This window comes from Desmodus rotundus, chromosome 8, assembly GCF_022682495.2.
Source record: "Desmodus rotundus isolate HL8 chromosome 8, HLdesRot8A.1, whole genome shotgun sequence".
Classification (NCBI taxonomy): Eukaryota; Metazoa; Chordata; class Mammalia; order Chiroptera; family Phyllostomidae; genus Desmodus; species Desmodus rotundus.
This window is the reverse complement of record NC_071394.1, coordinates 123,721,781-123,737,773: the sequence shown is the minus strand read 5'-3', so window position 1 is coordinate 123,737,773 and position 15,993 is coordinate 123,721,781. Positions and strand designations below refer to the sequence as shown.

At 37.0% G+C, this 15,993-nt stretch overlaps 1 protein-coding gene across 4 annotated transcripts in view; it reads right to left on the bottom strand.

Annotated features, from left to right (window-relative positions):
• The window catches only part of GOLGA4 (golgin A4), a 90,129-nt gene that overhangs the window by 69,921 nt on the left and 4,215 nt on the right, over nt 1–15,993 (bottom strand). For 2 of the 4 annotated variants that reach the window (XM_024565859.3, XM_045199989.3), the window contains exons 2-4: nt 13,057–13,146; nt 8,278–8,376; nt 3,992–4,057 (exon numbers count right to left, since the gene is read on the bottom strand). In XM_024565859.3, coding sequence (XP_024421627.2) covers nt 3,992–4,057; nt 8,278–8,376; nt 13,057–13,146 — 255 coding nt within the window. The remainder of the gene's footprint in view (nt 1–3,991; nt 4,058–8,277; nt 8,377–13,056; nt 13,147–15,993) is intronic. The other 2 variants (XM_024565857.3, XM_024565858.3) reach the window with 1 other exon arrangement.

Here is a 15,993-nt window from a genome sequence, read left to right as displayed (position 1 = left end):
AAGCTAATGAACACTATCAAAGACATACATCTGCAGAAGCTGACAAACTCAGGGACCACCACATCTATGTTTGTGAGTAACACGTTTGCGCTAGTGATTCTCAGCCTGCGGGCTGTCCAGTAAGGTGCCTGAAGGGAGAAGGGTACTTGATGGCTATCTCCAAACGCTCTGATGTATGACAAGTTAAACTGTCACTGGCACCTATTGTCAGGTTTCTAGTACCAAAGACACTCACTGATTTATATATAATTCATTTTTTAAAAAACAAAACCTGATGGGGGTTAGAGAGGAGAAATGTGTAAGTAAGACTAAATAGACACAGCCCTGACCAGTGTGACTCACTTGGTTAGGCATCATGCAGCAAAGTGAAAGGTCACAGGTTCGATTCCCAGTCAGGGCACATGTCTGGATTGCAGGTTTGGTTCCCAGTCGGGGAACATATGAGAGGCAACTGATTGACTTTTCTCTCACTCATCAATGTTTTTCTCTCTCTCTTTCTCCCTCCCTTCCCCTCTCTCTAAAAATAAATAAAATCTTTTTAAAAAACTAAATGGACATATAAATTACTTTTAACTCCTTTCTATCTCCCCCATTTTAACCTCGTTTTCAATCCCTTCTTTTTATTTACGCAACACTGCTCCTATTCAGACCCATCTCCAGCTGCCTTCTGTTCTTGACTCAAATCTCTAACCGACAAACCTGCGAGTCACACTGTCACCAGTGTGTGGTGTCGACAAGGGAGAGGGCGGGGAGACAGGTGAAAAAGGTAAAGGGGAATGTGGTCAATAATAATGTGCACAGCTGTTCAAGTGGACTGAACTCTTCTCAAGCCTGAGACTGGTTTAACGAGCTATAGAACAATCTACCATCACAACTTCTGGGATGTGAAACTTCCAGGAAAGTTTCAGAGGAGGGCGCTGTGAGGGTTCAGAATGAGTTACCCCAAGATGTGCCTCTGTAGTGGGCAGACTGTTTTGAGCTAAAGGCAGCTTTAACCACAGGCTCAAGAGAAACTTCCACCCCTACCTTAACTACCTAGAGGAACTTAAATTAGATGTCTTGCCCATAATAAGAGACTTTCAGAGATAAACTCTTTTGACCTACCCACAGGGCAGGACAAACTTCTACTTGCTAAGCATCTTCTCTTCTTATCCTGCAATGACCATTTGAAGCCTGCAAGGCCCCCCACCTCATTCCTAGCTCAGGCTGTCTTAGCCTGAGACACTTCTGTGTCTCCGAACCTCTCCTGCATGTGGGGTCTCCGACTCTCTCACCTATGTGGGGTTCCATACACATGTATATATTAAATTTGGCCATTTTCTCTTAGTAAAAAATAAATAATGATAATATCGTGGTAAGTTTGCATAGTGACCAGGTGATTATTAGACTTAGCGTGGTGATCACATGGTAAGGTATACAAATGTTGAATCACTGTATTATACACCTGAAACTAATAATATTGTATACCAACTATACTTAAATAAATAAAAGTATCCTACCTCTTAAAAACAAACCAAAGAAGGTAAAAGTATTGCAGGATGGACAGAAGCATGTATAGATGGACAGGTTTATGATAAAACAAGCACAGTGAAGTATCAATGATAAAATCTAGGCAGTGGGTATGCAGCTATTCACTTTAAAGTTCTTTCGACTTTTCTGTATGTCTGAAAATTTTCATAATAAACTACTGAAAATAAAAGAAAAAAAGCAGTATTCCAAAATAGCAACAAAAAATACAAAATTCAACTTGAATACTATAATTTATCTTATATTTTAAAATTCACACATGGTTTTCAAAAGAATTTTCTTCCAAATAGCATGTGAGAACAGCCATTTAAGTCCCTGTGTTTTTTGCTCTACTGAATTTAATATATTCAGTTCTCATTTTGTTTTAATAGCATATAAATTCAAATGAAGCAATCGATATATGGCAAAATATTACATCTAGAGAGAGTGATGTTTTCTGTCTATGACAATTCCAAAGTACTATGAGTAATGAGACACTGGTCCTTGGGCAAATAATTTAGATTTCATGCTTGAAATCTCATCTCTACAACAAGAGAGTAACTCTAGGTCCTAGACTCCTCCTAAACTGCTAAAATACTAACACTACGATTCAGTAAAACCATTTCACAGCTTCTCAGATAAATGCTCAAATACTTACTATTTTGAAAAATGTACTTTTCTCTATTATGTGGTGACATATGCTAATTATCTTCAAATAACTGAGTTTCACAAGTCTGTTTGAAATTAAAGGTCAGCTCTCTGCATTCTTTTGGAGGTGAATGAAGATCATATTCATTAGCTGAATATTACAAACTGCATTAAGCAATTTAAAAGTTAACTGTATTTAACAGAAATTTTTCTGACATACACACTTTTTGCCTTCTTAAATAAGGACAATGGATGACCCTTTATAATGATGTCCTCCCATAATCATTATATTGTGGGCCAAAACTACTCATTTACACAGGACATTCTACCCAGTAATAAGGGGTCACAGGCAGCTATGCCTCGTGAACTGCTGGGTTCGCTTTTACTGCTCCGATTTCCTGCTGCTGTCAAGATGCCCAGCCACAGTAAGCACTCCACCTCTTCGTGGACATACACTGCTCCTAATTTGCTAACAACCAACCCCCAACTTGTCAGAAATCTGTTTAAAAGTAAACAGACACTAAGTGAAAGCATCTCTTCATTATGAGAATTAAATGAGATTATATACATACAATGGTTAATGCTGCCTGCCTGACACAGTAAATACTCGGTAAATACTATCTTACTATTTTTTAGGAAAATATTTGTTTTTTCTTTTTGAAGAAAGTTCAAAGCCTTTAGTGAGCTTACTTCCTAAATAACACCCATGTGCATTATTTAACCTAATTAAAACTTAAGTATCTCCCAAATTTGTTATAAAGCTGGTTATCATTCAGTATAGTTATACATTCATAACTGTATCTAGCCTTTTCAGATTATTCTATAAAAGAAGAAAAATGGAATTCTAAATAATAATATTCTTTAATAATTTTCCTTAAAGCTCACTGGATACCACTTAGGCCAGTGCCTCTCAGTATTTTACCCCTACTTCATGGCACGTATTAGAAATGATGCATTTGTAAAAGATTTGGGATTAATTAGGGATGCAGCTCAAGGCCAGAGTTAACAGGCCCAGGGACTTGGACTGTGGCCAGAGCCTCTCATCATCATCCCTGAAAGGAATGAGAATTTCAGCTCACAGGTAACCTTTTCATGGAGTTTAGGAAGCTATAATTTATATATTTGCCAGGCAATACTTTAGAATGTTTAGTCTACACAATTTAGTTCATAAATCATTTAGCTCACAAATTGTGTATGTTCATGCTCCAGATTCACAGAATTAGAAATGTTACTTCCCTACATTTAGAGACTGCTGAGAACAGCCAGGTTCATGATAATAATCATCACTAAAGCCAAATTACCAAATGTTCATTTCAGACACTGCTATCATATTTTTTTTCTCTCTCTTTCTTGGAAGCAGTCAAAACAATGTCAATTAGCCCCAATCTCCAAATAACTTTTGAATATCAAAGATAATCTAAATTCTCTAGCAGAAAAATACTCTGCATTAGCACATTTAGGAGCAAACTTTAAAAGAGATCCCACTTCCTTCATATCTCCCTTTAAAACTATGTAATTTAACGTGTCTTTCAATATGACTTCCTCTATTTTCTTTTACATCTATAACGTTGTATTTCTTTTTTCAAAAGGTTTTCTCTTTACCACCATTAATTTTTTAAATGAGTAATAATGGAATCTTACATGACTAGTATAAATACAAAAACCACTTTCATTTAAAACTTTTTCTAAGAAACAATCAAGAAAGCTGGATTTACCATACATATTGCATCAAATGTTTGGACATCGTTGTTCCCATGTAAAGTCAAATGCTAGTAATATATAGCGATCAACATTCTGAAATGACTTGCTATTCTTTAGAGTAAAATTAATGACAGACCTGAGGAGTCACTGGTTCACTTCCATTAACACTGTCGGGAGACTTTGTGGCTTGGATAGATGCATTCTAAAAGAAGGAAACATCGAAACATCATTAAAAAAAAAAAAAAGGGAAGAAAAAACTAAAGTTTTAAAACTATCAAAAACAAAGGCCCTGTACCAAGACCTATTAGATACATTTATTAACAAAATTAGTAATAGTTCATTTATTAGAATGCTTTCATGCAAGGCAAAACTAGTCTGGTAAGTATTTTAGAAAATTCATTTTGCTGTAACATATGTAACTAAATAGCAAAGATTAGTATGTAGCAAAATTTATTTCAAGCTAACCACATTTCTTTCCTTATTATAATGTCCCCAGTTTTTCCTCCACAACAAAATTAACATAAGGGCTCCAATCAGCAAAACTCATTCAAATGAAAACTATCCAGAAAAAGAAGTAATAGCAATAGTTCCCTACAATAAACAAATATTCAAATTAAAGTTACTTGGGTTAACTCTGAAAAATATCTTGGTAACAAGAAATAGAAAGGCCACTCTGGCTGGTGTAGCTCAGTGGATTGATCGCGGGCCCGTGAATGAAAGGGTAGCCGGTTCGATTCCCAGTCAGGGTACACGCCTGCACTGCAGGCCAGTTCCCCAGTAAGGGTGCGTTGAGAGGCGACCACACATTGATGTTTCTCTCCCTCTCTTTCTCCTTCCCTTCCCCTCTCTCTGAAAACAAAATAAAATCTTAAAAAAAGAGAGAGAGAGAAAGAAATAGAAAGGCCTCATTCATTTGAGGGAACAGTATAAATGACAATTGTTATGACAACTTTCAGAAAAACTTACAAGTAAAAATCATCTTATTCCGCATGTGAAAAATTTTTTTATTTTGTACTGTTGGTATGACAAATGGTCCAAGTTAAGTAACATTCTATTGCTTGCATCATACCTGCATAGGTTCCATGATAATGAATGAGATTCTTTGAGATTAAAAATTCTATACTGCATTCATAATACACTAACTGTCTAAATGAAATTAGTGATTTAGAAGTAGCTCATGATAAAATAATTCCCATAAGTTAAACAAGAGCATTTGACCAAATACTAGTCACTATGTTTCAGTAACTTGGTCTTTAAATAGTACCTTTCCCCTACAACTCTACAGCTGACCAAGAAAAGGTCAGCCCTGCCCAGGTGACCCAGTTGAATGGAGCGTCATCCTGTAAAGCAAAAGGCTGCAGGTTTGACTCCAGGTCAGGGAACACACCTAGGTTACAGGTTCGATCCTTGGTCAGGGTGCAAAGAGGAGGCAACCAACTGATGTTTCTATCTCACAACAATGTTTCTCTCTCTCTCTCTCAAATCAATAAACATATCCTTGGGTAAGGATTTTTTTTTTTTAAAAAGGTCAAATATCTGACCTCATTTATTCTAAACATAGCTTTGCAAAAGTGTTCACAAATTCTTGAGCTTTCATTAGGTATCTGATACTAAAAAATTATTAATTTTTAGGTTAAATATATTGTGGTTATATTTTTTTTAGTTTTTAACTTTTAAGAATATATACCAAAATATTTAGATGCAATATAATTTCTGAAATTTGTTTCAAATAACCCAACATCGACAGGGGTGGGGGGAAGCTGCATGTATGGGGAGGGTGGTAGTGGCAGGGCAGGGAAGCTGGGGAGAGATCCTATTAAGATGGCCATGAGTTATAATTGTTGACACTGGTACTAGAGGAGGGAGAAGAATTCTTGTATCACTATTATTACTATTCCCACTTTTGTAATGTTTGCATTTTCTCTGAATAAAAATTTAAATACCTTCTCCCATTAATATAAAAAGAGCTACCAAATTTTATCAGTCCAAGACATTTCCTTAAAGTTACATAGGGGAGAAAGGTTGGGAGAACACAGGAATTAACTTTCATCTTCCTGTTCTCTGCATTTCGAGAATTAGAAGTTGTATATATGGCATATATTTGCATAACACCATAAGTAATTAGGACCTAAAAATATACAACATACTATAAAATTAAAAACATATTTTATAGGGATCAACAAGCCTCTCAGCCAGTCAATATACTGAAAAGTAATAGTTAAATCATGGAGAAAGAAAATGAAAGAACTCCATGAATTATTTAGGTTAGGAGGAATAGTGGCAAGAGAGTTCATATTCTATTTTTAAGTAAATTACTTGACACATGATTGTAGTCCATACAAAAAAGCTATCCCACGATTGCTTGAAATATCACTGTATCAAACACAGCATAACATCTTTAAATTTTTTCCTCCTTGTGTAATATTTCAATTTATATGTTATACCATATATCTAAATAAATGCAGGACAGCTAAGGGAAGTATTGGCCTATGTTTCCCTATAAACTTAAATTAAGGATCCTTAAAAGCAAAATTAGAGATTTTGTCACTACCTGTAATACCTTCTCTATTTCTGCCCAGCAAACTCTTGTTCATCTTTCAACTTCCAAATGCGCCTTCTTCTAGAAACTTTGTATGACTCACACCGAAGGGCTAACACCTTCCTATGCCTGTATTTTCTTCTACGAATCCTTAATTTCTTTCTTTCTATTTTAAGTGTAGGTTGATATGTTTGTCACCATACTAACTTATAAAGTCTTGGAGAGCAGAAACCTTGCCTCTTCGTCTTGGTCCCCAGGACCTAACATTTTGGCAACTGGTAGTAGAGGCTCAGTAAATGCCTGTTGAATCCTCCACTGTTACTTCCTTCGGTGCAGGAAGACTTCTGAAGGACTTCTCCCAGACAGAAGCCTAAAGAACTAGCTCAATATAAGTCAATACTCAGAGTCACCAATTCTCCTGGAGGCAATTTTTGGATAACAGAAAAACTCTTCTAAAGTACATTTAACTTAGAAGCACACACAGGTTCGTCTCCTGCCAGATTTGTCTTCAATTATGTTTTGTTCAGTCTTTTAACAACTACCAATTGCTGAGCACTAAGGATATAGCAATTCTTAGAATTGGAGGTAAATCTTTAAATACAAATCTTTGAAATATATTTTTCAAAAAAACTAAATTAAGGAAAAGTCAATAGCTGGTAAACTCTTAATGTTATGACTTCGGCCCTTACTAAATGTTTATTCTGCTATAGGTTATGCTATGGTTGTTACAGGAGAAAAAGTTTTCATCTGAACATAACTCAATTTAAATGATACCATAAAGACTTTTAAATGGAGGCTTTAGACTTTTAAAGCCTCCATTTAAAAATTATTAGCATTTTTTCACAACAGGAATTGATACAAATCAGTACTTAAGGAAGTGGACCTAATAGAACAACTCTTCTCCTTCCCCTTCCTCTTCCCCTTCCCCTTGTTATTCTAAATCTCTATGACTACTACATGAAGGGTAAGGCAGTATCACTTTCCTCTCAAACCAGTTTTGAAAACAGTGAGGTGTTACTTGTAGCCAGAACCAAGGAGAGGCCTCTTTCCCTGAGATCTAAGCTAAGGAAGGCATCACCAGAACTCTTTTCTAAAACCAAGGTTAAAAAGTTTAGGACTGCTAGCGGCTATATATAAGCCCAGTCTTTACTGGCTGCATGGGTTAAGTACAGAACTGTTTTTCATCACCAGCTACTTCATAAGTTAAAGCAATTCTCACTGTTTAAAAAAACCTCAATCCCAGTTCAGTGTCCAATTTAACACCAAAAGCTATCCTTGTTAAGCAAATATCTCTAAATTTTAATAGGCTAAATTAAGAACTTACATACTTTAGGGAAAAGTCCACTTTCTCAAAGTGAAATTATATACAAGATTCAAAATTATATGAATTCAGTCAGTTGAAAAATGAGATAATTATTTCCTTTCAGATATTTTAATACACAGAAAATTGGCATTCTCTCAAAATAAGTTGCAATTATTTGTTATAGTAAAATCAACCTACCTACTCAATGTTATTTAATTGTGGATTTCTGCAAAATGCATTTTTTCCCTAAAAATATGACTCTCATCTCAAAAAATTCTTGGCCTCCTACCAAACAGATTTCTAACAATGCATACCGTTCTTAGTCAATAAGCAAACATTTGCCTTCACTACATTAATGAAAACAGTGTTATTTTGTTGCTGTTAAAAAGTTGCCAGAAAACACACCAGCCACCAGAATTTAGCAATTTATTCTCCGATTTTTTAGAGCAGGGTTAGCAACAGGGCACTGAAGATACTTTGCAAGATGGTAAGTGACAAGCAACCTAAGATTTGCTTCTAGAATTACCAAGTTACTTTGCTTCCCCACAAAGGGAATGCAGAAAGCGGTGGAAGGACTCACCACACTGTCAGTCTGTGTTTTAGGCTGTTTGGAGGAATCCAAAGCAAAGATAGTATACTCAGAGAGAAAAGCAGGCTCTGCTATCATCCCGGCTAGTAGCTGTCTCATTCAGTGTAATAAGCAGAGGTACAAAAAATAAAACAAATGATGAAAAACAAATCATAAGGGTATGTTGCAAAGTTCTCACCACACAGCACACACAGCACTGTAATGGCCTTGCACCTCCACCACCTCCACCACCACCACCACCACCATTGCTGCCACCATCACCCCAGCCCTCAAAATAAGAAGTTGCTGGGAAAGGTCAGGAATGGAGATGAGCTGAACTGTTTAGTTGTTTAGACCAACTCTAAACAACTAGCTTATTGGCGTATAAATACTATATGCAACAGGCACCACAATACAAAGCATGTCTAGCAATTTGGTATAAGAGTCTATACCAATAAGAATAACGCATGGTAAAGAACACAAAGTATAACATAAATGCTGTGCCAACCATTTTTATACGTTCAAAAAGCATGAAAATTTATGGGAGAATAAGACATATAAAACTTTAAATAATCATTTATTTGTATTTATATATAAAATAGTTTTCTCCAATATGTACAGACGAAACTTTTGAAACTTAAATCTGTAAGTTTTAAGGGTAAATTCTATTATATCTACCCAAGGAGTACCACTTAACTTAAAAAATGACTTAAAAAACATTTGCCCTCTCTCTCAGACAGGCTCTAATGCAGGACCAGTTTGGGTTTCCCGGTCTAAGCCAATACATGGGTTATCACTTAGTGACGCAGTCACTAAGCCACTGTGAAGTTTGGTTCAGTTCTCTATCATGAGGCCTCCCTAGGGACAGAAGCTTCCTATAATGGGCCACAGAGAGAGCTCTAGGCAGCAGTCAGCAAAAGCTTTTTTCAACCTCCTTTCACCAGTGCTGGGAGCCCCACTTTAGTCCCTAGCTTGTAGCCCTAAATCTAACTCTGGCAGCACAGAGCCATCCCATCCTTCTTAACCAGAGTTCAAAAAGAAAATAAAGTCCTAATGCCTGCCCTAAGGTATCTGCTAGCATCCACTGTATGTAATGAATTAATGTGTCCTCTATGATTAATGTATCTGTTACGGTTGGTTTACACTGCACTTTGTGGTCAAAAATACCTTTTAAAGTTGTCAGAAAAATGCTTAAAAAGCAAGGAGATAAAGTGATGATACTGCTTTGTCTTTCTTTCAGACATCATTTCTTAAGCTAGACCTATAAGCATAGAATCTTTAGTATTAAAATTAGGAAATTTAGAAAGAAATCTTTAAAAACTTAGAAAAAAAACAAGAAAGTAACCTTTAGCTTATTTAGGCTACTGTAAAGAATGCTTGAATCATCCCTTTCAGAAAAAATTATTTTGTAAAGATATATTCAATGAAATTGTTTCAAAGTACCCCAGATAAATCCTTTTTATAAAGTAATAGTAGTGATCGAGTTATTTCCAGGGTTTCAACTGTACTGTCTATAAATCAATATTCTACCATAATATGGACCGATATACTGAGTGTAAGAATGATACCATTGACACTGATGGTAAGAACAGTATTAGTACTGCCGCTTTATTCAAATTGGTTGCATGTATAAACTAAGTTCCATAACATTAAACTTAAAATCTTTAAGTTAAAGAAATGCAATATTGCAAATGCACATAAAAATGAAATTAAAGAAAGTGTGTACATACTTTATACTTTTATATAATTTTGTCAGATCATTTAAATATATGCACCGAGGATATAGTGTATATGCCATTAACTTTCAATGCAAAATCTATACTATAAAGTCCTTAAGTTTATTTTGTTATCAACATCTACTAAATAAGGGTTTTAAAATCTTTTGTTTTAAAGTAACCTTCATCAAGACAATTTGGAAATATCTTCCAAATTTTTTAAATGTGCCTACATCCTATGACCTAGCAATCCCATTCCTAGAACTCTACCCTCCAGAACAGCAGCATTATAAATGTTTATGTAAAATGCTTAGTGCGGTACTACCTGTAATACTGAAAAGATTGTACGATTTGATTTATAATTTTAAGGTTTTCTCCAAACTAGCCTACAGAGTCAGTGCAGTCACAATCAACATCTCCAACAGGTTTGTTTCGTTGTCATTGTTGTGTGTTGTTTTTAATTGTGAGACTTGAAAACCTGATTCTAAAATTTACCTTATCTTGCCACGTATAATGTGCTCCCATGTTTAATACCCACTTTTTTGGTCCAAACTTTCGGGAAAAAAATATTTTGTTTCAATTTTTCAGTTATTTAGAGACAAAACTGATTATCGTATTCCAGGGTATTATTTTACATATGGATATTGTTATTGCTTTCTAGAGTTACACTTTTAATACATAAGCATAACAATGTCATTAAAAATATTTATATAGATATGGAATTAGTACTATCCATGTGTAATGAGCATCCTAATTTTTCCATCAAAAATTTGGGCAAAAAGTACACATTATACACAGCAAAAATACGTTATATGGAAAGGAATAGGAATAAGTGAGACATTCAATAAGAACAAAGTGGGAACTATGGAGTGAACGCCCCCCTCAAAACTGATTAAGTTGAGGCCGTAACCCTCCATGTGATGGCATTTGGAGGCAGAGCCTTTGGGAGGTAGAGTTAGAGGGGGTCACAAGGATGAGGCCCTCATGATGGAATTTTTGCCCCTTATTTGGGACATGAGAGCTGCCCCCCACCAAATCCCCCCACACCTCCATCTCTTCCCTAGGTATATGCTCCAAGGAAAGGCCATGCTAGGGTATAATAATAATAGGAGAGCTGTCTGCAAAGCAGGAAGAGGGCCCTCACAGGACACAGAATCTGCTGGCACCTCGATCTGGGACTTCCCAGCCTCCAAAACTGAGAGAACTAAATGTCTGTTGTTTAAGCCACCCAGTCACTGAAAATTTTTTACAGCAGCCCAAATTAAGACAGGGAAGACCTGCTCTACTGAAGGCAAAATGTAATACAAAATTAGGTATTAAGACAGCGTGGTATCAGGTCAAAGACAAAAGAAGAGAATAGAGAGCTCAGAAACAAATCTACTCAAATGCAGACACTTAATTTCTGAAAAACGGTAGCACAGTAGAGCAGTGTGAAAAGAATGAGACAACTAGATAAAGGGGGGGGTGAAACTTGATCCCTTCCTCATACCATACTGAAAAAAAATCATTTCCAAATGGAGTATAGATCCAGATGTGAGGAGTAACACAGGATAATACAGGAAAATAACAAGGGTCAGGAAAAATTTCTTTAATGAAAATATACTAGACATAAAATACTGACAAATTGGAGTACATTAAAACTAGGAAATTCTGTTCATCTAAGAACACCATTAAGAGCTTAGTAAAAAGCAAGCTACAGAGTGGATGAAGATTATCTGCAAGGAATACATATATCCAATGAAAAAAAGAAAAACTACTATCACACTATATAAAAAAGGGCTCCTACAGAGCAATAAAAAAGACAAAGCAACAGAAAAATAAGCAAGAGACTTAAGCATTTCACAAAAGATATCAGCCCTGGCTGGTGTGGCTCAGTGGACAGAGCGCAGGCCTGCAAACCAAAGGGTCACTGGTTCGATTCCCAGTTGGGGCACATGCCTCGGCTGCAGGCCAGGTCCCTGTTTGAGGGTACAGGAGAGGCAACCACACACATTGATGTTTCTCTCCCTCTCTTTCTCCTTCCCTTCCCCTCTCTCTAAAAATAAATAAATTTAAAAAAAAAAGAAAATATCAAATGGCCAATACACAGATAAAACATGCTCAGTCTTAGACATAAAGAGAATGCAAATTAAAACTATAATAAGAGAACACTACACACCCACCAGAACGGCTGAAATTAAAAAGACTAACAAGGATGCAGACCAACAACAACTCTAACTGGTGAGAAGGTAAAGTTTTACAACTTCTCTGAAAAATAATGGTCATTATCTTCTAAAGTGTCAAAATTCTGCATACCCTTTGACCCAGTGATTCTGCTCTTAAGCACATAGCTAAAGAAATGCAGTAACGAGTGCACCAAAAGAAATATATAATAACATTCACAGCAGCATAATTTATAATAGACAAAACCTGGAGAAAACGCAAGTGTTTAGCTGTAACATTTACAATGGAAGCATACTTAAGTGGTACCAAAAGAGAAGGCAGGCAGCAAACACAGAAAGTCAGGACGGTGGTCATCTTTTTGTGACGGGGGGGGGGGGGAGGGGGGGCGCGGGGCGTAGCACTACAGTGCTGACATTTCCTTTTCTAGATCTGGGAGGTGGTTACGAGGGCATTCGCTTTGTGATAATTCCCCGATTTGTGCATTTATGTTTTACCTTCTTTTCTGTTACCTGTGTCAAACTTCACAAAAGGATAAAAAGTTGAAAAAAATCTAATCTGAGCTATGGTGCCAGCCACAAGTCACAAGACATTATAAAGTTAGCTTCACAGTTTCCAATCATTAGCTTGAAACTATAGGACAAATTGTTATCAAATCACTCTGAAAACTTCATATATTAAATGCAGAGTATATTATTCTCTCAAATTAAGATCAGGAAAGAACACTTTACAAAACATACTTTACAAAAACATAACAACTATTTGCAAAAATAATGTTACTAACAAAAATAGTACCTAAGAATTAAATAACTGACCTGTCAAAATAATTTCCCATTTTGTTATCAATGGTAGCATTACATTTTAGATTAATAAACGTCTTGTGAGAGGGTTACTAAAGAAGACATTCCAGACTCACCTCCCTGTTGGGTGTACCTTCATCAAGTTGCTCAGTAAACGAAGACGTCCTGCTCCTGGCTCCTGTTGGTGTTGAAGAATTGGAGGAAGCCTAGATTTAAAATTATTGCACAATTAGAAAGACTGCATTGACTAGTACACTATGTGCTTGCTGGGTAGTCATCCTCTCAATCCATGACCAAAACCCAGCCAACGGAAAAGAGAACGTACATGGAAAGCAGAAAAGGGTAACTAAAACGCAATCCACCCGGAGACCCAGGCCATCTCCTGGGTCGCTGGTCTGACTCTGCTACCAACCAGGACTACGATCTTCGCTGAACTCACTTTTTGAGGGCTGTGCGTCCGTCCTCTTCTATAAAACAAGGTTGTGATGGTAAAATAAGATGACAGCACTAGGGGAAACTAAAGCCAGGTGAGGGGTGTATGAGCATACTCTGTAACTGTCCTGTAAGTCAAAATTATTCCAAAATAAAAAGTTCACTTAAGAAAATAAGATTGTCAGCCCGATCTTTACAGAGCCTCCCAGCTCTAAGAGTCAACATATGAAATGCACAGCTAAGCATCTCCCTAGTAAAGGGCAGGGCTTGCTTTGAGCCTAGCTTACACACCACAGCTAAATACCGAGAAGCTAGTCCATTTAGGTCCATAAAGGACAGACAGCCTGACTCCTAAAGTCCTCAGACACAGCAACCCTCAGGAGAAAGGGCCCAAAATTGAAACTAGGAGTTTGAGGCCTACTTAAGGTGAGCTACGGACAATCCTAAAAGTATAGAGCCAAATTTCAGGATATCTCCCTGATATTAAATATGGAACATAAACTTTAATTGAAAAATAAAGTTTTAAAAACAATTTTTAAAAAAGACAGATGTCCAATAAATGGTGTTGGGACAGATGGCCATCCATACAAGGAGAAACACCAGACACTCACTTCCTACTTAAGCCACACTAAAGACTGAAATGATTTTTAAAAATTGAAATAGAAAATATCAGAGTCTATTTCTGTATCTCTGAATAGGACAAAGATTTTTATGTCAAAAGCAGAAATCAAAAGGAATAGCAATCAAAAGGAGAAGGGGGAAAACATCAACAAAACATGGCAGAAGTTTAATATCCTTTTTTTTTCCTAAACAATGAAAGTCTGTAAGTTACAAGTCAGTACACTCATTGACCCAGCCTTCTTTGCCTGGGGCAGGTGACCAGTGAGCACACCCACATGAGACTCTGAGTCGAAAGTGAGTGGTGTGAGGAAATAAGCATGCAAAATTAAAGTTTGTCAGCTGAAGGGCGTGGAGACAGCGTCAGGCAGCCAGTGGGCAGGAGCTGTTCAGTGGGAGACCCATGCTGGCACCCCGCAGAGGCAGCATCAGCATTCTCCTTAATGTGGTTCCCCCACTATGGCCGGGCACAGCGATCAGCCCTGACTTTCAGGCCGTCCTGGAAATTCTGTAAGCTACCAAATATTCTTTAATAAATTCCTGTTCTGCTCAACTAGCCGGACTGAGTTCTGTTGCTTACAACTAAGAATTCTAACATACACAACACATACCTTTTAAAAGATGAACCAGAAAAGTCAACAAGTGATAAATGAAATTAGCTGTATGGAGAAGTTTCCTTAAAGACTAAGATATCCTTCCCCAGGATAAAAACAGAAACAGTAAGTTCTAACCATTTTAAACAAGAATATGATTGAATGTGAAATAAAGCCAAAGCCTTATCAATGTCTTGAATGTCTAGAAAATGTATGCCTAGAAGTCAACGCTGTGCTTAGAAAACGGGAACGGGAAGCACAGCCACGGGACAGCGTCCACCCAGGTCTGAGACCACACTGCAAAAGTTCAGAGCCCTTCAGCAATAGTTTCTCTGAGGCTGAGAAACTCAATAAGCCCCTGCAACACCCAGAGCCACGAATTTCACACCATGCCAGCTTCAAAAGGCTCCAGATGCTTCAAAGGCTGTCACTATGAGGAGAAGCTCCATTTCTATCTACTGTTAAATGGTTATATGTAATATGTCCTTTAATAAAAGGGCCACTGGGGGAGGTGCAAAAAGATAGGAAAGTAGGTAGTGCTACTAGGCTAGAGGAATAGCTCTGACCAACCATCTCTGCTGTGATTCCATCATCTCCAAGTCATCTTTGAGTTAATAATTCAGCTTTCCAACTGCCCAGGTGCCAGAAAGGGCTACTCTAGATGGTGAACTTCCAATCACTTGAAAAATATACCCTCACTGTGAATTTTAAAAATCGGCACTTTGTCTTTTTACCTTCGCCTCATGTGAGCCTAATCAGTAATTCAGAGCCTTGTCATCCCTGGACAAAGTGGCAAAATCAAATGTTGGGGTTTATAAATTTGAAGACTAGGCTCTAAAACACACTGTCCCCAGAAGAACAGCACCACCTCACAAGGTCTGGCCTGAGAATTCTAAGTCTTCCTCTGGAGTTGCACGAGTGCAGAACACCTGAGGGGACAGATGTGCTACCAAGTGTAACATGTGCATAAAAAACCAACTGTAGTTGAGCGTTTATCCCAAGACCCTGGATCTGTAATTGGCTAGCCTCACTTCAAAATATAAAAGGATTTAGATTCCTTCAAAATAAACTTGGTCTAATTAATTCTCATAGCCATGAGAAATCTGAAGACAGATCTCTAAACTATTTGTCAAGAAACCTGATGATTATATCCAAGCTCACAATTAATATTTTTATTGCCGACTGACTATTATTATTATGAGACCAAAGGCCCCAACTTCAGTACATACAAGAAAAACTATTTTAGGCACAGCAGTGTGCAGAATTCTAAGATGACCCCAAATGACCCTGCTTGTGAATGTGATATCACTTCCCTGATTACCTGACCTCACATAGCAAAAGGGATTTTGCAGAGATATTTAAGGTTACTAATCAGTCGACTTTGAATTAATCAAAAAGAGATTATCTAAC